The sequence below is a fragment of the Carassius gibelio genome, chromosome A15 (genome assembly GCF_023724105.1).
Source record: "Carassius gibelio isolate Cgi1373 ecotype wild population from Czech Republic chromosome A15, carGib1.2-hapl.c, whole genome shotgun sequence".
NCBI classification, from domain to species: Eukaryota; Metazoa; Chordata; class Actinopteri; order Cypriniformes; family Cyprinidae; genus Carassius; species Carassius gibelio.
This window is the reverse complement of record NC_068385.1, coordinates 7,650,659-7,671,957: the sequence shown is the minus strand read 5'-3', so window position 1 is coordinate 7,671,957 and position 21,299 is coordinate 7,650,659. Positions and strand designations below refer to the sequence as shown.

At 35.1% G+C, this 21,299-nt stretch overlaps 1 protein-coding gene across 1 annotated transcript; it reads left to right on the top strand.

The window, feature by feature from the left end:
• The first annotated feature begins 1,120 nt into the window (after positions 1-1,120).
• On the top strand, positions 1,121-5,523 carry LOC128029235 (ras-related protein Rab-38-like). The gene is made up of 3 exons (XM_052616880.1): positions 1,121-1,473; positions 3,053-3,333; positions 4,526-5,523. The coding sequence occupies exons 1-3, from the start codon at positions 1,272-1,274 to the stop codon at positions 4,676-4,678; spliced, it is 636 nt and encodes a 211-aa protein (XP_052472840.1). The 5' UTR covers positions 1,121-1,271; the 3' UTR covers positions 4,679-5,523.
• The last annotated feature ends 15,776 nt before the right edge of the window (positions 5,524-21,299 follow it).

The following is a 21,299-nucleotide window of genomic DNA, read 5'->3' as shown; positions in this document are numbered from 1 at the left end:
GGGTTGTTGACATTTGTAGAAATGGTGTAAAAAAGAAAATAGTTTGTTCCCTTGTAGAAATACAGAAGCAGTGTATTAAGTCTATGTAAAGTACCCATTTAAACAGCTAAATGTGTGTGTGTTTGCTGACAATTTCAGTACCAGGTTTAACATGGTATATTTTTGCAGGGGTTCTCAAACTTTGTGGGACCCCCTCATATTATTTTTTTCCGTTTAGATTTTTCTGGATTTTGGGTTTAATAGTTCAATTAAATTGTAGTATTCAAAAACCAAATGAATCTAATGAATTTAAATTATAAAACAAAATGTAACAATTAATGTATTAATTTATTGAACAAATATAGGGCCCTATAAAATTATATCTAAGAAATTCTGTGTTGCCCGTTTAATTTTTTTCTGGATGTTTTATTTCATACAAATTTATAATCAAAAACAGTAGTAACAAGATGAAGGCATCAAAACATTAACTTTCAACTACTTAACTCGTGACTTAACTAGTACTGTGCTGCACAACATGTTTACTGTTAAAACTTAAACATGGAAGAACATTTGTGATTATTCCTATAAAAATAAGTTATTATTATTAACTTTGAGACTTACATTCTATTGCACAATGGTGATATATTTCTATTAAAATATCTTCAAACCTGACTTTTATTTTGATGGGTTGTCGTAAAGACCTTTGATTTTTTTTGTGTGTGTTTGAGTGAGTGTGAGTGATATGATTTCTCAAATTAAATGGTGAATTGTTTTTTTTAGTGACTCAGAGCAGTTCTGAAGATGAAGTTCATGTTAATGTCCTCCTATAGTGAGCTCTACCCTCATGTAGACCTGAGATTATTTTGCAGACCCCACTTTGAGAACCCCTGTATTTTAGGATAATCAGTGTAAATTTACAATAGGCCTTACATTTAAGTCTTGACACTTTTTTGAGACCTTTACCACTGAAACTGCTGATGAAAACATGTCAGTTGCTGAAGGCGTTGATCATGCTAAGTAGGCTACATTTCACAGCGGTTCTATCTGCTAGCCGACTCTTTGTTAGCATTTAATCTAACTGAATAAATCGTCTTTTTTGCCAACTGTGATTACCATACCGTTGATGAAGTATCAACAGATGCTCAGCCCCTCCGTTTCCTCACGTATCTGGTCTCATGCTCGACTGACGAGTCACAAGTTGTGCATTTCTCTCTGCGGGGCGTTTCTGTTTCTCCCCTCAGAGTCTGACCGCGGATCACACGCGTCCATGATCGGCTCCGTCTCACGCAGACATGCAGAACCATCACCTGAAGGAGCACTTGTATAAAATCCTGGTGATCGGGGATCTGGGTGTGGGGAAAACCAGCATCATCAAGCGCTACGTGCACCAGAACTTTTCAGCGAACTACCGCGCGACCATCGGCGTGGATTTCGCGCTCAAAGTTCTCAACCTTGAGCAGGAGACCGTTAGACTGCAACTGTGGGACATCGCCGGTAATTTACACTTTTAAAAAATTAATCCTGTTTTTTTTTTTTTTTTTTTATATATATATATATACAAACTATTCTTCTGTGCCTAAGATTTGTTTAAAATTATATATATATATTATTGTTGTTGAGACTATTAGCTTATGTTGTTGAGACTATTAGCTTATATATATATATATATATATATATATATATATATATATTATTGTTGTTGAGACTATTAGCTTATATATATATATATATATATATATATATATATATATATCAACAACAATAATATAAGCAAAATAATTACACAATGAATTTTAGAAATATATTCATTTGAATATGTACAGCCTTAGAGACCTACTATGTACGTATTTTGAACTTGTCAAAGTTCATAACTTTTATAATATTTGATAGATAGATACACACACACACACACACACACACACACCAAGGCTTTATACAACTTTCTTATGTTGTTATGTGGATCAAACGTATTAAAATAAGTCGAAATATAATTACGAAGCCGCATTGTTTTACTCTCTCTTGAATAACGTTCCTCAGGCGCGCGCTCGTTATGCGCGGTCATGTGTTCGGCTCATGTGAGGGAGATTTCCACCTAAGAAACACAGAAGGAAAACAGAAACGTTGTAGTAAATAAATGAAATGAGCAGATATATCAGACAGGAGCGTGATTTGCTATTGTGAAGCCCTTATCAAGAGAAAAAAAAAAACGAATTAACTCTATTACAGAGGTATTTGGGCACTTAAAACGTTTACATGACTGAATGTCATTGCATTTGTTATCAAAAAGACATTTACTGTAAAGAAAGCATAATTTATTTAGTTTTAATTGGAAACTATTAATCAAAAATGTATTTATTAAGTTCTGAAATTATTTTAGAATATTTTCTAAAAGTAAAAAAACAACAACATGGAAACATTAAGGCAACATTCCATTTTAGAATTTTGCTAACATTATGGACCGTTACTTTTGAATATTCTCTGAATATTCTGAAACAAATAGCAACATTTAAAAAACGTTCAACTACAGTGAATCTGAAAATAAAATAAAAAAATCAATGAACGATGTACAGATGGTTGTGTGCTAACATTTTTAGAATGATCAGACCACATAATTTGAACAAAAGTTCTTGGAAGAACTTTATTCTTAACTTTGCTAGCTGGGTAGTTTCTCCTCATAGTTTCTCACTTCGCGTCTCCAGGAACTTCTGACACTAATCCTGAGCACTGAGTTTTAAGTTTAACGGCGTGAAGCTGAAGCTCAGTGGAGTTGATCACTTTGAGCCTTTGGAATGTGCTTTTCCTCATTAACGATATCCAGGCTTTAGTTGTGACCCTTGGAAATGTGTAAAAGAATCTCAAAGTATGATCACGTGGATCAAAAAGAAAAGCAAAAGCAAAGAGACTGTGGTTTATAGCGCATTCGCCCAAGGCTTCAGCTGAGGATAAACCTCTCATTGTTGTCTTTGAGTTCTGCCGTGACCATCATGAAGTCACGGTGAAATGTATGTATGTTAATGACCTATCTATAGCTTTATCTGTCATGTGGTTTGTTTTGATTCATTCTCTTTCGCAGGCCAGGAGCGTTTTGGGAACATGACGCGGGTGTATTACCGAGAGGCCATGGGAGCCTTCATTGTTTTCGACGTCACACGGCCGTCAACATTCGAGGCCGTGGCCAAGTGGAAGGAGGATCTGGATGCCAAGTTGAGTTTATCCAACGGCAAACATGTGGCGGCTGTATTGCTCGCCAACAAGTGCGATCAGGGCAGAGACGTTCTCACCAACAATGGCATCAAGATGGAGCAGTTCTGCCAGGAGAACGGCTTCGTGGGATGGTTTGAAACTTCAGCCAAGGTACTTGTACATGAATCATCTCAAATCACCATCAGTCTTCAGATATTCAAGATCAGTGTGCACAGAGGTTAAAAAGTCACGTGAGAGGTCACGGTGAGGATAAAGAGTAAATATGATTTGTTTGTGGTTTAATTAGTTAAGTCTCACAACACAAACTCACTTTCATGGAAGCTTGTTTCTGCCATGGGATTAAAAAAATAAACCGTAAATGCCACTATTTATCTCATAGTTCTCAGTTTTTGATGTTATGGTAAAGATGTTAAACTTTAGCGATTACAAGTCTATAAAACTTGCGATTGTGAGATGCTATATAAACTCAGAATTATTGGGGGGGGGGGGTCTGATGTCAGATATAGAAAGTATCAATTACCTTTTTTTTTTTAATTCCATGGCAAAATAAATAAATAAATAAATAAAATGATTGCGAGGTGTAAACTTGCAATTTTGAGAATAAAAGGCAGAATTGCACAATATAAACTCAAGATGTTAACACTCAGTTCTGATAATAAAAGTCTGGATTGTCTTAATTATGAGAAAAAAAGTCACAATTGTGAGAAAAAGTTGCCTTTCTGTGGTGAAAAATTATTGCGATATTACGAGATTGCATAAAAATTAAGAATTGCGAGATAAAAAGTCGCAATTAACTTTCAATTTTTGTATTTAATTTTTAACCAAAAGATTAAAATTCTTCACTTGTGATACTTGTGGTCAGACTCCTCAGAAGACAACAAAGGTTCAAATTCTCAAATCTCATTTATATTTATTAATTGCTATTAGGATCTAAACTAGTGTTCAAAAGTTGTGTTTTTTTAAGAAGTTTTTTTTTGCTCACCAAGGCTGCTTTTTATTATGCAAAATACAGTAAATACAGTAATATTGTGAAATATTATTATGATTTGAAATAACATGTTTCTATTGTAAATATATTGTTTAAAATGTAATTTATTGCTGTGATCAAAGCTGAATTTTCAGCATCATGACTACATTTGTAGTGAATCAGGTGTGTTTGTGTGTGAAGATGATCAGAGCTGACAAAACCGCTCACACATTTTCTGCTGACTCACAGTCCTTCGGCTACAGTATGTCATGAATATTCACGAGCTAATTAATGCAGTCACAGCCAGAGACAAGGTGTGTGAATACTGACGGGATCTCTCTCTCTCTCTCTCTCTCTCTCTCTCTCTCTCTCCAGGAGAACATTAATATAGATGAGGCCGCACACTGTCTTGTGAAGCACATTATAGCTAATGAGAATGATCTGCTGCAGTCAGAGGTTGTAGACACCATCTCGCCGCTGCAGGAGTCCAGCCGAGGAGGAACCTGCTCGTCATGTTTCAGATCCTGAAGAAGATCTCCAGATGCTCTCTGAGGAGCGCCTCTCCATTCAACCTCATCCTGGTTCTTTCAGGTCTTTCCATTGGGTTTGGTCTCTTCTCATCTCATTCACGTCTCCTCTCGACTCTGTTTATCTGTGTCAGCGCCGGAGAGGCAACCCTGTCGCCTTGTCTCGGTTTCTGTGATTACAAGCCTTATCGAACACTTTGCAGAGCAGAACATTTTTAAGAGAAAGAGACAATGTTGAGAAATTCATCTGCAAAAACTTCACGAGAACTTCAGGTTCCTGCAGAATCAAAACCCTGAGAGGCCAATGCTGCGTTTTAACGTCCATTTTTTTCACTGTATTATCATTTCGCTGACCTACTTTGCTGTTAAATCATAGTTTTACTTACAAACAGAAATCAGCTGAATAAGCAAAGCCAACAAATTAAAAACGTTATGAGTAAAGTGAAACTGAAAGTGAATTTTCATAATTTCTTTCAAGTCAGCCGAAGTCATTCTGCTTATGAATTATTCAGGTATTAAAAGTTTTGATGAATTTGAACATTTCTGGTACGTGCAGTTGCAGATTTTTCTAAAACAGTGTTTCTGAAAGTAAACAGAAGAACCACGTAAAGAATAAAATGCAAGGAAAACAATATGTCAATATGGTGTCTAACTGTAAATGTCTTGTATTCACAACACTTCAAACTCTGAAAATACAACTTTACACAGATCTGCATTAATTTCTAAACACTAAAATATGGAAATCACTTTTAGTGCTCCTTCTGATCACCCTGAAAAAAGTGCTTGTTTTCCAGTGCTAATGTCTGAAGAGTATTAAATCAAGATACAGCTTGCTTTAAACATCAACTCACTTCATTTGACTCAATTTCTTAGAAAACTAAACCTCATATGTCTGATTGTTTGTTTTTGCAATGCATGCTATTTTTTATAGCTGTAACTTTATTTTTTGCTTGAATTAATGCCTTATTTACATACACATATATTATGATGACCTGTAAATAACCCTCTATTTACCCAGTATACAGCAGAAAGGTTCCGAGTTAAAGTATTAATAAACATAATCTTTAACAAAGTGTGTGTGAGTGTGTGTGTGTGTGTGTGTGTGTGTGTGTGTGTGTGCGTGTGTGTGTGTGTTCCCTCTGCGGTTGTTTTTCTCACTGCTGCTGGGATTTGAATGTGTTCATGTTTAGCGAAATGCTTCATGATTGTGTGTGAGGTTATTTATTAGACTTTGTTGTATTATTTAAAAGAAATGTTTGTGCAATTAGCTGGAGCAACAGGAGCCTCTAAAGATGCTTTTACACAAACATCAACTCATACACACCTCTCCAGAAAATGTTACTGAACACTGCAGTTTTTGATTATATAATGTGTAGATAATATCTGAATATCAACTATTACAGACAATTGGCCAGATTCACACACACACACACACACACACACACAAAAGAAGTTCCTAGTTACAGGTAACCCTAATATCAATAAGTTATTTTTTATGATTTTAACGAAAATGTTTCAGGAATTCAAATTCTTCCGAAGTTCTGTCTTTAGAACAGTCTTCAGGAAAAAATATAACATTTTAAAGAAACATCAAAAAATTCGAAATTAAAAAAACAAAATTCTAAATATTCTAAACATATAATAAAGTTAAGAAGAATTTCATTCTTAAGAATGTTTTGTGAATCCGACACAATAAACTTCTCAGTTTGATTTAAAACAATAAGAGACGCATTTATTACAAAAGTTCATAAAATGTTAATCATATCATACCAAGTCTGTACAGGTAAAAAGCAGAAATGTAAAGAATGTACTTTTAAGGCATGTTAATTCTTAAGTGTATTTTTTTTTAATGTTAAACTATGTGACCCAGTAAAAGATGCAGAGAGAAAAATATTTAGGCCTAAATTGAAGACTTATGAATGTGAATTGCATACAATTTCCATCCATTTGGATTTCAACATAAATTTATAAACATGATGTACTGCAAATTTGCAATTAAATTGTCAGATCTCTGTAACAACACTAATAAACTGAATGTGTTTAAAATACACAATAACTGGCTTTATATATTTATGATCAATAAATCCCATGTAACTCATTTTTAGCCATTTTTTTAAAAAAAAGTTCATACTTTATATGCTGATTCTAAAATATGATGAAAATCTTTCCAGTTTTATTAATGTATGACTGTCAAATATGCATCACATTAAGTTGAATCGTTTTTGTTAAAACTGTGCGATTAAAAGGCTGGAGATTTTATATACAATTCAAATACATCTTCAATTTTGGCCTATTTTCTGATTTTTATTTTTGTTGATTATCCTAAAAAGCACAGGCACAATCAAAGGTGTTTTGTATGTTTAAATCACTATTTATTAATTTTCTTGGCATAATTTGCTGTTGAATTGGACTGTGTCATACACTGATGTACGTGTGTGTGTGTGTGTGTGTGTGTGTGTGTGTTCGCCCAGGCCGTGTGCTTCCAGTCTCACAGCTCCTAATGAAAAAAATTAGTTGCAGATATTCCAGGTCAATTCAGCTCTGACCCGACACACATGGAGGAGAATTCATTTGATATGCAAACTAGAGCAGGAGCAGCAGGTCAATGAGTCATTTACTCTCTCTCTCTCTCTCTCTCTCTCTCTCTCTGATGTGGGGGGCTGACATGATACACATGCTTCTGCTCATGCATCTCGAAAGGCTTTTATTGCCCATGATTGTAAAATTCCTCTTTTATTTATTCAGTTCTCTCTACCTTCTCAGAAAAAATGCCTATGTTCAAATTGCTTAGAATCTGCATGAATCTGTTCTTTGTGAAAATGTATGAACATGGTGAAAATATCGATCACTGTGGAATAATTAAAGTGTATGGGATTGAAACAAACTGGATTTAATGAGGATAAATATATTAACCCCGTTATTGTGTATTTAAAAAAATATAACATTTTTATAACATATAAAATATAACAATATAATATATAATAAATTTATTATCTGACCTGTTTCATTTGAGTATGACTGACAAATATGCATCACATTAAGTTTGTTAAAACGGTGTTATCTAAAAGGAATTTAAATTTATAATTCAATTTAAGTACATAAATGTAAAATTTAGGCTTAATATTTTTGACTTGTGCACTTTGCTGGTGATGACTGAAAGCATGTACACTTGAGTATGAAGACAGTGCTATTGGAAAAGCTGAGCGTGGCAATTATGTACAAAAAGATTGTTGCCTAAACAAACTTCTAAGGCAGAATAACAAAGCGTTTAAATGGAAGAATAACAAACGTGCATTATGATACTTCAGATACTGTTCACCTCACATACTGTTTACTTTTGCATGTAAGCATAAGTCTATCAAAAATTGATTGCTATTTAATAGTAAACAATCCATACAGCTTTGTGCGTGCAGTTTTCAGCACACCATAATTTAGGATGCATTAATCCTAATCTTGCATTGGATACATTCATTGGCATTCAGCTCAGGTCTCCATATTTGTATCTTTTTTTCTTTTCTTTATTTTCTGTTTCTCATCTTGTATCTTGTTCAGTATCAGGTAGAATTTCTCAGAATTGGAAAGAGTAGATTCATTTTCGGTCTCAATTACTGAGAGATGTTTTAGTCCATCGATCATATTACAACCCTTCCCTCTCTCTGGGATGTTTTAAATGAGGAGATGAATTGAATTCTGGGAAAGGCTGACATCGCCCCAGAGCTGTTTGGCTCTGACAGGCCGTCACAGTCCACAGGAGAGAACAAGGTCTTCCTGTCACACAGAAACACTTCTCTTCTCTTAAAGGTTTTGCCCTCTTTTTATTGTCTTTTTCTTTTACTCTTCTATAATTAGCTGAAAGTTTTGAGTAGTCCATATATATATATATATATATATATATATATATATATATATAAATTATATTATTTTATATATAAACTGCTGCAAAATTGTTACAATTACATCTGAACACATTGTAACAAATAAACTATCCCAACAATGCAATATGCATTTTTAGTATAACTAGCTTTTTTTATATTTATTTCTTCACTCTCATAAATTTTTTAAATAATAATAAAAAAAAAATTTTAATGGCCATTTTTTATGTAAAAAAGGTGCATAATTGTGTTGAATGTTCACTTGTAGTGTTCTTTAAATTTTAAAACTATAATATGAATATTGTCTTAATACTTTTAATAATTCTTAAAAGTAAATTAATATTGAATGATTACTGATAATATAATACACCACAGTACCCAAGTGTGCACTCATGACTTAACAGACTTAAGCACTCTTTTAAAAATGACACAAAAAATAAGTACAATTTGTTTTATGTAATGTTTTGCCATGCTTCAAAAACTAAACCCATTTTAATGTGTTGACTAATATACTAAAGCACATGTACTTGATTAGAATTTTAAATGTAGTGTATTTTTGTTATTACATTTAAAGTTAATATATTTTTAAACTGCAAATTCATTATAAAGGTGTGAAAGTAAATGTGACAACACCTTATGTTTAAACACTTCAGTGATTATTCACTAATTAAAATAATTAGCAATTTTAAAGTTTGAGAAAAATGTTTTAACTTTTCAGTCCGAGTATATTATAATAAATAATAAACGCCTGATAAATGTGTCAAATGCTGTCTGGAAATGTATTTATACCACACAACTAGACACACACTTCAGCTTTGATCAAAGGATAGAAATCAGTGAAAGAGTATGAGCCCGAAGACTGAGGATTACAACATTAATAAGGATGTTAGAAATGGAGATGATCTGTAAATACTCCATTTGGAGAAAGAAAAGAGCAGCTTTAGAAACAGGCCAGTGAATTATAGCAGATCAAATCAAAATTGACATCGCTTGACAATTAATTAAAACTAAATGTGCGTTTGTGCATTAAAATGAGAGAGAGTAGCCATCAGCTGTCTGCAAGCGAAAATGCATTCATACAGCTGCTGCTATAAATGCTTTCATTCATAAATCATTCACAACAAAAGTCAAATATAATTGTGATGCATGTACAGCAGGATTGAAAGAACATTTGTTTAAATGCATGAATGTGTGTCAGCATGTTACTCATGCTTTGCTGCAGATGTGTGTGTGTGATGGTTTGAGTGACACACACACACACACACGTTTGTTTTTGTGAAAAGTGTGTTCATCCCATAGGTGTAATGGTTTTTATTCTGTACAAACTGTATATTCTATCGCCCTTCACCAACCCTAACCCTAACCCTAACCCTAACCCTAACCCTCAGAGGAAACTTTGTGCATTTTTACTTTCTCAAAAATACTCATTCTGTATGATTTATAAGTGTTTTGAAAAATGGGGACATGGATTTTGTCCTCATAAGTCACCCTCTCCTTGTAATACCTGTGTCATACCCATGACATTATACAGAGTTGTGTCCTGATATGAAACACACACACACACACACACACACACACACCTGTAGATTGCAGTAATCACTCATCTGGAGTTTGTGCATCTCTGACACGTGCAGTAATGAGAAAAGCTACATCTGTGTGCGAGTGTGACATCTGTGAATAATGCCACACATGTCCAGACGTCAGGAAATATGAGCGACACAGAGTCGAATGAAGCTCAGATTTCACCCAAACTAATACTGACAGGCAGATCATATCATAGATCATCCACGAGCAAACACATGTCAGTAACAGACACTCATGTGTAGGTATGTGATTGAGATCAATAGTGGACAAAGTCATTAACTCCCCTGCTGAAACCTGACACAGGCTGCGTGGAGAATAAAACACTAGTGTACTGCATAAAGCACAACACAATGCAACAATAAACATCTTACAAGCTGGAGCACGTGATATCACCACCTTAAAAGTTTGAGGTCAGCATGAAATCAAAACAGACTTCGAGTACGTTCCTCATCTTATAGTGAAAAGAAATGCTATTTATGCATGGAATAGAGTGTCTAATTGACAACATCATTGTCACTGACGGATGAAACACACGAATCAAGTATACTTGAGTAAAAGTACTACAATATAGTACTGATCCAGTAAAAGTATAAGTAATCCTTTTCAGTTTTACTGGAGTAAAACTGCAAAAGTTACTTTAAAGCATTAAAAGTAAGCCATTGTTTATTATTTATTTCAGCCATAGTCATGATAGTTATTAATAAGATATGCAGAATTTAAATATATATTGATCTGAAAATAAGCAGATTTTTCTTAAATTTGCACCAATACTTACACACTTTCAAAACAAGCAACTTCGCTGTACTAAAATAATAATTATATATATATATATACATATATATATATATATATATATATATATATATATATATATATATATATATATATAGATATATATATATATATATATATATAGATAGATATATATAGATAGATAGATAGATATAATTCAGTCTATGTATATTGTGTGTGTGTGTATTTATCAACTGAGAATGGTTGAGTACATTACATAGCTACATATACATAGACCTACCAAATCTACAATTACAACATGCCAAGTGTGTTAAGTGTGTGTGTGTGTGTGTGTGTGTGTGTGTGTGAGAGAGAGAGAGAGAGAGAGAGAGAGAGGGATGGAAAGAGATAGAGAGAGATCTGTGAAAAAATAAAACATTCACCCTTTGGGACTGTCATGTGACCAAGAGTATATCCTGATAAAAAAAGAAGAAGAGGCAAATCCGTGCCTCTAGAGTTGAGTCCTGCACCCCTCTGGGTTCTGGGGTGTGTAAGACATGTGGGGGGGTTGATCTGTTACCATGGAAACTCCATGTTCTTTCAATAGTGATTCCTGTTTTTTGCACATTCACTACTAGATCCTTGCTCTTTGATTCTCTTAGCACACATTCATATCCATACAATGAAAAAAAAAATCACGTTACAGAAGCTGAATGATAAATTCAGGATGAATTCAAGATCTTCACTATGAACTTCCTTATATGTTCCCTTAACGTTATTCCACAGAAGACTATTGCTTATAGCCTAAAGTCTAACTCCAAACCCCTTTCATTTTTCAATCTTCTGCTCACTTGACATACTGAAACACTTTTCAGCATCCAAACAAATCCTGACGGCTAAAGTCCAATCCCAGCTTATACTTTTTATTTTATTGCATATTGTGTCACTCAGGAATGTGTCACATTATAGAGGTAAGATGGGTTGTGAATGCTGTTTCGTGTTGATTCCTACTATACTGGCTTAGAGTAACAAGGGAAGGGAGAGAGAAAGTTAACTATTATGTAAAGGCAATTATTCAAAAATAGAGACTTCCTTCTCAGTGTTGAAAAATTAATACCTTATTAAGCATAACGTTATGAATTCTTAGGTTTTCAGTTAAAATCTCTCAGGTTCTGAATACCATAGTGAACGCTGAGTCCAGTCCATTATAAGCTCAGCACTGCTGTCGTCCTGTAATCAGACGATATGCTTGAACTCATTATGGTTTAGATCTCAGATTGCTCTGTTTAATGAAGACATTCCCTGGAGAAACTATAAAGCACAGACAAATAACTAAAAAAACACTACTTCAGTGTGAAACATCCTAAATCCTTCAGAAAAGTAAAAACATCTATTATGCATGAATTATTTTCTAAACAAAATAAAATGTTATATTACACAAAAAATATGATGCAAAACATTTGAAATCAGTCATAAAATTACAAACACGTACCATGTTACCCATAGCTATAAATAAACAAATAAATGAATAAATAAGATTTTTTTTACAGGAGAATCACTTATCTATTATGCATGTACAGTATAATGTATTATTTATATTCAAAACAAACATTTTTTTTTACTTTAAACACCATTGGAATCTTAAAGATTCTAATTCTGTCATGAAATCACAAATACGCCATTAACCATTGTTTTTACCGTTTAACAAAATAAAGAACTTCCATCATAAAGCATTCATTCATTCATGCATTTTCTAAGTGCATACAGTAAACTCTACAGTATTTTGAAACTGTGCACACCATGGTAAATGTGTGGAAGGGTCTCCAGTAAATGTCCCAATTAGGCCAAATGATCTAAAAACAAATCTGTAATTCTTCAACTGAGTGTCAGTGTAGAATGCACTCGATGAAAACAGAAAACATGCATACATTATTGATGTAAAATACCTGTCTGTCATTCACGGTCTCTCTTGATATCATGACGGTCAGCTGGTGATGAAGGACAGGTGTGCGGAGTCTTCAGCAGCTGTGGGCACATCTGGACCAGCGTCCTCACGAGGGCATCAAACGAGGTGACACCAGGAGGAAACAGGAAGGATGCCAGAGCACTTCCTCTAGAGTCCTTCCATCACGCAGCTGTGCATCTCGTAAAGGCCATATGTTGTAGATGTCTCATCCTCTCTCTCTCTCTCTCTCTGATTGTAAATCCTCCCGCTCTGTGGACTCCATCTGAAAACTAGTCTCTGGTCATTTTCAGGCTTTATTTTATTAGTGGAAGAGGTCTTCTGAGATGCTCGCTTGATATTTAATCTTTCCTTCATGACCTGGAAAACACTATTACATGCCGCTGGCTCCATACTGCCGTCTGCGCAGCTCTGGCACAGACAGACTTTATGGATTTTGTCTGTTTGACCATTAAAAAAGCTTTAATTGACTACATTGCATTCATTTATGTCTCGGTGACATCAGCGATTCCTTCATGATTTAACTGTTCAGACAAATGGATGAATTCACATAATAGTGTCATGCTCACAATCATAAATACTGTACTACACTTCCAGTATGCAAGCCATTATTTTACCTGTTAGTCACAGGATCAGATGAACTGCACAAACTTGAGGATTTTGAGCTTATTACAGGTTTATATCCTTCACTTCAAGGAATGGAAATATAAATAGAAATGATTTAGAGTTTTTTTTTTTTTTTTTTGCAAGCTGGTCTATGATTATGATAATGCAGGATTCCCAAACTAGGAGAATTTCTTATATATATATATATATATATATATACACACTAGACATGTATTATGATTACTACAAAAAAGTAAAAAGCTTTACTTTGAAATTTTACATTTTTGTGATTTAATTAATTATGAGTTTTTTATCAACTCACAACCACTAAGTTCAGGAAAACCTGTTATATAAAATAGTTTCACACCGATAGATGTCTCATAATCATAAAAATGACTGAATTTGGTCACTTTTTATGTTTGTTCTGGGTCAGAACCAGCTGAACTCTTATATATATGGTTATTGTCATAAGTTTGGCTATGTGAGACTTGTCCGCCAACACCATTATAAACCACACAAATGTGCATTTTATTTGAATGAACTATAACAAAAAGTAATATATGCAGATTGACTGATACGCAGAGCAAGTCCCAGCTCATCTTTCCTGAGGGTCCTGCAGGCCCCTATCTCTCCACAGCTTCAGAAGAGGAGTATTTTAATTAAAAACTGAATCAGAGATGATAAACAACCATTCGCAGACTGAGGAGAAGTGGACGGAAGGAAAGAAGAGTGTGGAAATGAACTGGGAGGCAAAGCACTGCAGACAGACGGAGAAATAAAATGGCAAATCCACACTCGAATAATCAGAGGAATCCAGTTTAAACCGAAAGGAAGGATGACAAAAAGACGCACATTTCTGTGACCTTTTGTGTCTTATTTGCTCCTGCGGTCCAGCTGAGGTGATGTTCAGGACCCAGCTGTGTTTCTGTCTTTAGTAATGTCAGGAGAAAACCTCTCTCATAAGTCATCTGTTCAGATCATGCATGTGTGATTAGATTTAGAGAACAGAAAAGAGAAAGCATTCGGTGAAACAAGACAGCACAAGTATAGTACTTGCATGAATACATTTGAGTCCGAACGACCAATAGCTGGCATATATATATATATATTACAGCCATTTTATACAGCTCATCTGTTTTCAACATTGGTTATAATCAGAAATGTTTATTGAGCAGTAAATCAGCATATTAGAATGATTTCAGTAGGATCATGTGACACTGAAAATTAAGCTTTGAATCACAGGGATAAATTACAATTTACCATAATTCAATAGAGAAAATAGTGCTTTTAAATTGTTATAATATTTCACAATATTGATGTCATTTTGTTTTCTTCTCTTGTCCTAACCTGTCGGCCAAATCCAACTGAAAAAGAGAAAATGCAGAATTTATTGCATCATTAAAGCTGCAGTAGGTAACTTTTGTAAATCTATATTTTTTACATATTTGTTAAACCTGTCATTATGTCCTGACAGTAGAATATGAGACAGATAATCTGTGAAAAAATCAAGCTCCTCTGGCTCCTCCCAGTGTCCTATTGCCATTTGCAGAAAGTCATCCTCTCCCGGTAAGAAACAACCAATCAGAGCTGCGGTCCGTAACTTTGTTTGTGTTCAAAATGTAGAAAAATTTATATAATAAGCGAGTACACCATGAATCCATTTTCCAAATCGTGTTTTTGGCTTGTCCTGAATCACTAGGGTGCACCTATAATAAGTGTTTATATTCGGACTATTTTAGATTGCTTCGGGGATACCGCGGTGGAGTAACCCAGTACCTTTGTGATTCTTCATAGACATAAACAGAGAGAAGTAGTTCCGGCTACGATGTTCTTCCGCAAGACGCAAGCAGTTCGGTTTATTAACCGCTAGAGCGTCAAAAGTTCCCTACCGCAGCTTTAATTTCAGAGGTAATATAGTAAGTATGAGATCGGTTTAGGTCAGTAACCAAGGTTGTAGCAGGTCTGAACTACAGTAGTGGCCTATCATTGTTTCTATGTGTTGAAGACGCTCACATTTGAGACCAATCAGCAAATTAATAAAATCATGTAGCTCGTTTTCACACTGAACCTTCTTGTCTGTGTGTGTGTGTGTGTGTGTGTGTGAGAGAGAGAGAGTGCAGTTCATTTGCCTTTTATTGCCTGCTGGTCATGCTCTGGTTTGCATATCAGATGAATCATCTTTCCGAGGTGTTGGGTCACAGTTAAATTGAACATCTTGGAACCAATTTATTCCATTAGGAGCTCCGAGTCCAGGACCGGAATACTGACAGCCAATTTCAGCTCCTCTAAAGCGTCAAGCATGAAGGCTGCGACAAAAGATGATAGATTTAGCCAGACAATAGGTATGTGGGCGCGTTTCTGTATTTGAGCGGGTTTATGGAGTAAGATCTCTCTCAATGCTGCCATGATTTTATGTCTCTCTCGTCCATTGTACCTTGTTCTTTTCATTCATAATTGACTTTGGATTTTAAAGGACTACTACAGTCCTCTCACAACACGGCGTGAGATCTCATAAAGAGGCCGTAATTGAGGACGAGCTCCGACACGTGTCAACACATCCATTACTGAGCGGAGAAAGTGTTACGACTCTCGTCTAATCCCTTCTATTGTCCATCACCGGCCTTTGTGTGTCCACTTCATTTCCCTTCGTTTGAACAAAAAAAAAAAAAAACACTTGTCTGTACTAAAGAAAAAGTCAAACGCTGTTCAAACTGCCTTTACAAGAAAATGGTTTAAAATGGAGCTGAATAAAAAGAAGTCAGAACAAAAGGCTGAGGAATTAAAAAAATAAAATTTGGAAGTAAGTTTGTATTCATTAGCTGCTAGTGAGCTAGAAGAAGTGCAGTGTAAAATGATTCGAGCTACAAACCAGCGTGTTTATAATTATAACAATACATTAAAACATTATGATAAGAAATAACAGTTTGAAATACCGAGCAAAATATCGGACTGTGTTTCTACAGGTAAAATAACTGGAAGCTAATGACACCAGACGTTTCGCACAACATCCAATTTACAAATGGCGGCGCTCGCTCTTGAGTTAAAAATATAGTTCTGACTGTACATAACACATACATAGTTATTTTTTGTGCGTTTTTTTGCACACCTTACAAATGTTATACTTGATTTGGCAAATCATCCTGTTGAAAAGAAATGGTTTCCACTAAAACAATACTATTACAAGTCATCAACTGTTAGTTATTAAAACCAATACCTAATGGTTTAGCAATGGGTTCAATTTCGTGTAGAATTGGGCTACTTGTAAATTGTTGGCGGGGGTTGAGTTTTTCCCCCTGTGGTTTGTCTCTCTTTTTTTGGTTTTTAAGCATTGACTGTAAAATATGTATTTTAGGTATGGGATGTTTTCAATTGATGTTTAGGCTGGTTTTGCTATAGACCTGGCAACCCTGTCCAGTAGTGTCTTTTGGGCCAAATTCCATTGGGATTTAATGGATTTAACATGGCACCAATTCAATCAAACCATTTACCAGTAGAGACCCACAGGGACCATTACAATTTTCATTAAAACCAATACATTTCCAATTATAAATGTGTTTTTTTTTCTTTTTCAGCAGGGCAGTGACCAGTTCTTTCTCTAAACTGCAAACTGTTGGGGAAAAGGTCAAGCTGGTTAGTTATCAGAGCACATATGAGCAGAAACACAAAATTTATTGGTTGCTACTGATTCTAGAAACCAACCTGACCTGGTTTTTCCAACAGGAACAGTGCTGCAAATCACTCTATCACACACTTGATTAAATTTAGTCCTTCAACATGCTTATTATCTTGATTTTAACTGGGAGGCTGAATAAGATGTCGTTATATGATTTATTAATGTCCAATTTCTCCCCGCTGCACACCTACAGGACGGATCTGATAATGTAGAGGTGATAGAGAGATACAAAGAGATGGATTTTGGATGGAAAAGAGAGTGTAGATGATTCTTTAGATCCGTACAAATACAGATTATTCAACTCTGTTCACTACTTTAAACATGAACACATCACAATTAAATTGAACCAAATCTACTGTTTTAGTCTGAGACCTAAAACACTGATATACGAAGAAGTAAAGACACACACCATCTCATGAAGATTCATAATCATGCCAACAGTGAGCTGACAGAATATTTGTACTATTCTCCTGAAACTTATTCTGGCAAAGCAGTATATTGTCAGAAAACGTGACGTTACCAAGCACACTTGATGTATTTAGGTAACTCGAGAACACGCTCACAACAGAGGAACTGGAAGAGTTTTTTACAGGAACTGAATATGACACAACATCTGAGTTTTGAAACTAAAACAGGGTTTGTGTCGTTTCCAAAAGTCTCTGCAAATCGAGGATCAAAACCTCTGGAGAATGTGGACGCCCCACGGAGCCGCAGCAGTTTTAAAGCAGAAACTATGGGGCTCAAGGCAAAATAACCAGCCCTGAAAGTCAGAATCATCTACTGAGAGCAATAATGCTGTCTAAACCTGACATATTCTTTCATGATGCTCTTCAGGCTAGCAATAACAATAATGATAATGATGATGAGATAAGTTCGTGCTGCATTCATTTTTACTCATTCTGCTCCCTTTATGACTCTGTGTTGTTGCAGTTTACAAACTGTAATGTTGACTTGCATTAAATGTTTAGCTTTGCATGTAATGTACACATAGGAACAGACTGAGAGTGATTCCGGACAGCAGTGACACGAGCACAAGTTTTCTTCTAAGAGCATCTATATAGCGAATCTGGCCAATGTTCCAGCGTTTGCCTTTCCAGAATCCCACCGAGAGAAAATCCCACGGAGCATTCTGTGATCACTTTCCAAATATGAGATACAGAGCAAATCTGATGCCTGCGACATTGATGCATTGATGCGAGTGTTTAACATCCAGAATCTTCATGAATCATCTGCTCCTGTGTTTACGGCTCTTCAGATTATATTTCAGAAACAAGCGGATCTGCGCTCATCCAGTGTTGAAGAAACTGAAGATTCTCGAAAACCAAACTGGTTTAGATGCAAACAGGAAATGAAGGTGATTGGGAATCTGTTTATAACTTACAGTTTCAATATTTACTGCCCTGGATGTTTTAAAAGTTATCTTTCTGCTGATAGTACCAGACATTATGTAGGTCATTACAATATACTGTACGTATTCTTTGTTGGCTTTTTAAAGATATAAATCTCTTCAGCTTTGGCTGGATGCATAACCTTTAATTTATCTTTTAGTTTTCCATATCTTCTAGTTTGTAGAAAGTGTATTCAGCAGTGTTTTGTAGTAATCTGTGAAACGGGTGACTTGTAATATTTCCAAAATATTTCCCATTTAGAAGCAGTGTCTGTAACCTTAAGAGCCTAGTATTTTGGGGGTTTTAAAACAGCAGTTTTTACGATTATGACTCTGCATTGAGAAAACATGGCAAGACCCAAGAAGGATTGTGTCAGCAAACCTCAACATTCACCTCGAAGACCCTGTTTCCACAAAAACCCACCGCTGAGAACATCACAAAAGCCAACATCCATGAAAGAGCCACAACTGCTTTACTCACAGACACCAGAGCTCAAATCTGAAGAAGAAAAAAATGGTGTTGTACGATCATAAAACTTCAACATCTGCCCTGGTCAGACAGATCTTATAACCCATCCACTGTGGGCAGTTTGGAGAGAAAAGTTAAAGACGGATGGTTACATGCTAGTCTGTTTTAGCCAGTGATAAAAAAAAAGGAAATGCATTGACATAACTTCCATGCCCTTAGTTGTACTTTGACATAAAACCAATATCTCGCTTGCTTGCTACTAAGTGTCTCGAGCAAAACCACCTTCAAAACCGTATCATGCATGAAGCAAACTGCTAGTCAAAACTAGTCAAAGACAGTCAGTCAGTGCAGAATCAGTCAGGTCTGGACTAGAGTTGCACTGCCACCTAGAGCTGTTCTTCAGTGTTGCTGGTCAAACCTTGTTTAAGACCAGGAGAAACACATTCAGTCAAGTGTGTGTTATTTATATAAACTGATAGTATTTATGTAGAGTACGATACAAAACTAAACAAAAGTTTGAACATGGATAGCAAACATAACCCAACATGTATAAAATGAGTTGGACAAACACACTGGAGTAAACAGAGTGTAATCTGTCACAGCAGGATAATAAACCGTCTTTACACCATTCAACGATGCTTGGACCACATTATTATGATTCTTCCATTCACACTCACTCAAAATTAAGGACTTATTGTTGATTTGAGGACCATTTTGAAGGACTGTCAGGTCTGAAGAAACACTTAACTCAAGACAAACACCTTCAGTTTGCTTTTATATATATATATATATATATATATATATATATATATATATATATATATATATATATATATATATATATATATATATATATATATATATATATATATATAACCTAAGTGACCCTGAAGCACAAAACCAGTCTTAAGTCGCTGGGGTATATTAGTAGCAATAGCCAAACATTGTATGGGTAAAAATTTGATTTTTCTTTTATGCCAAAAAGATATTAAGTAAAGATTATGTTCCATGAAGATATTTTGTAAATTTCCTACCATACATACATCAACATTTTTTGATTTGTAATATGCATTGCTAAGAATTAATTTGGACAACGTTAAAGGTGATTTTCTCAGTATTTAGATTTTTTTTTTTTTTGCAAATATTGTCCGACCCTAATAAACCATACATCAATGGAAAGACTAATTATTCAGCTTTCAGATGATTTATAAATCTCAATTTTCGAAAAATCGATGGTTTTGTGCTCCAGGGTCACACACAAACACACACACACATATATCAAATTAAAAAAATCGGAGACTCAGCATTATATTGTCAGCATTGCATATGAAAAACATGTAGATGAATTTCAGAATTCTTAGTCCTATAACTTTCTAGTGTCAGATTTTAATCTAAAGAATGATTATGATATTGATGAACTATGGTATTATAGTGTCCAAACACTCTCTCAGCCACTCAAATACAGTCACACACACTTGTGCGCTCCAGCGGTCAGAAAGGCTTAACCGTGGTTATTTTTACAGAACCAATAACAAGTCCTTTATTTGAAAGGCAAAGTGTTTGGACTTGCATAAGTGAAAAGGTCAGAGCGCCGGCGAGAGCTGAAACAGATTCAGAAACCCAGAGAGAAGTGATTGAACGCTGCAGTCTGAGACTCAAAAGAGCTGTGGACAGATGAAGGTCAAACTAAAGTCTGAAATGATTTCTAAAGATACTTCATCCTGCACAGTATTTGTGGAGTTTGGCCCTGCATTCTGGGACAAAACACTCTTCTGACCCGTGAATGGCCGCTTCATTGAGCACAGACATCCTCTTGTGTTCACAGATCTTTAAAGAGTCTGGTATTAAACAGCTATATAACTTTTGTATAATGGCGTTCTGGTGTCCAAATTCAAAGCTACATCAGAGATGCAGTTTAGACTTATAATAGCAGAGGCTCCATTACCCATGAATATCCCAAACATATGTGGCAGTGTTTACTGAATCCATGAAAATAATAGAGCAGTGTGTCCTTTCATGAAGACCAAGAGAGAGCTTGCAAAATGACTTGCACATGTTCAGACGTTTGTGGAAACATCTCCATCTCTGATGAGTGTGTACATGCCATGTTCTGAATACAACACACACAGACATTACCGAGAAACCATGAAAACCTTCAGTTCTCAGAAAATTATATATATATATATATAAAACACTGTAAAGGGCAAGTCATGATTTAGATTTAATCAATGTTTGTCTAATTTTTTCCCCATAAATCAAGTACATTAATGTCTATAATTTGCCCTATTTATTATTTTCTTTGTATGCCAGAGTGCACTTCATGTTTATAAGTACTA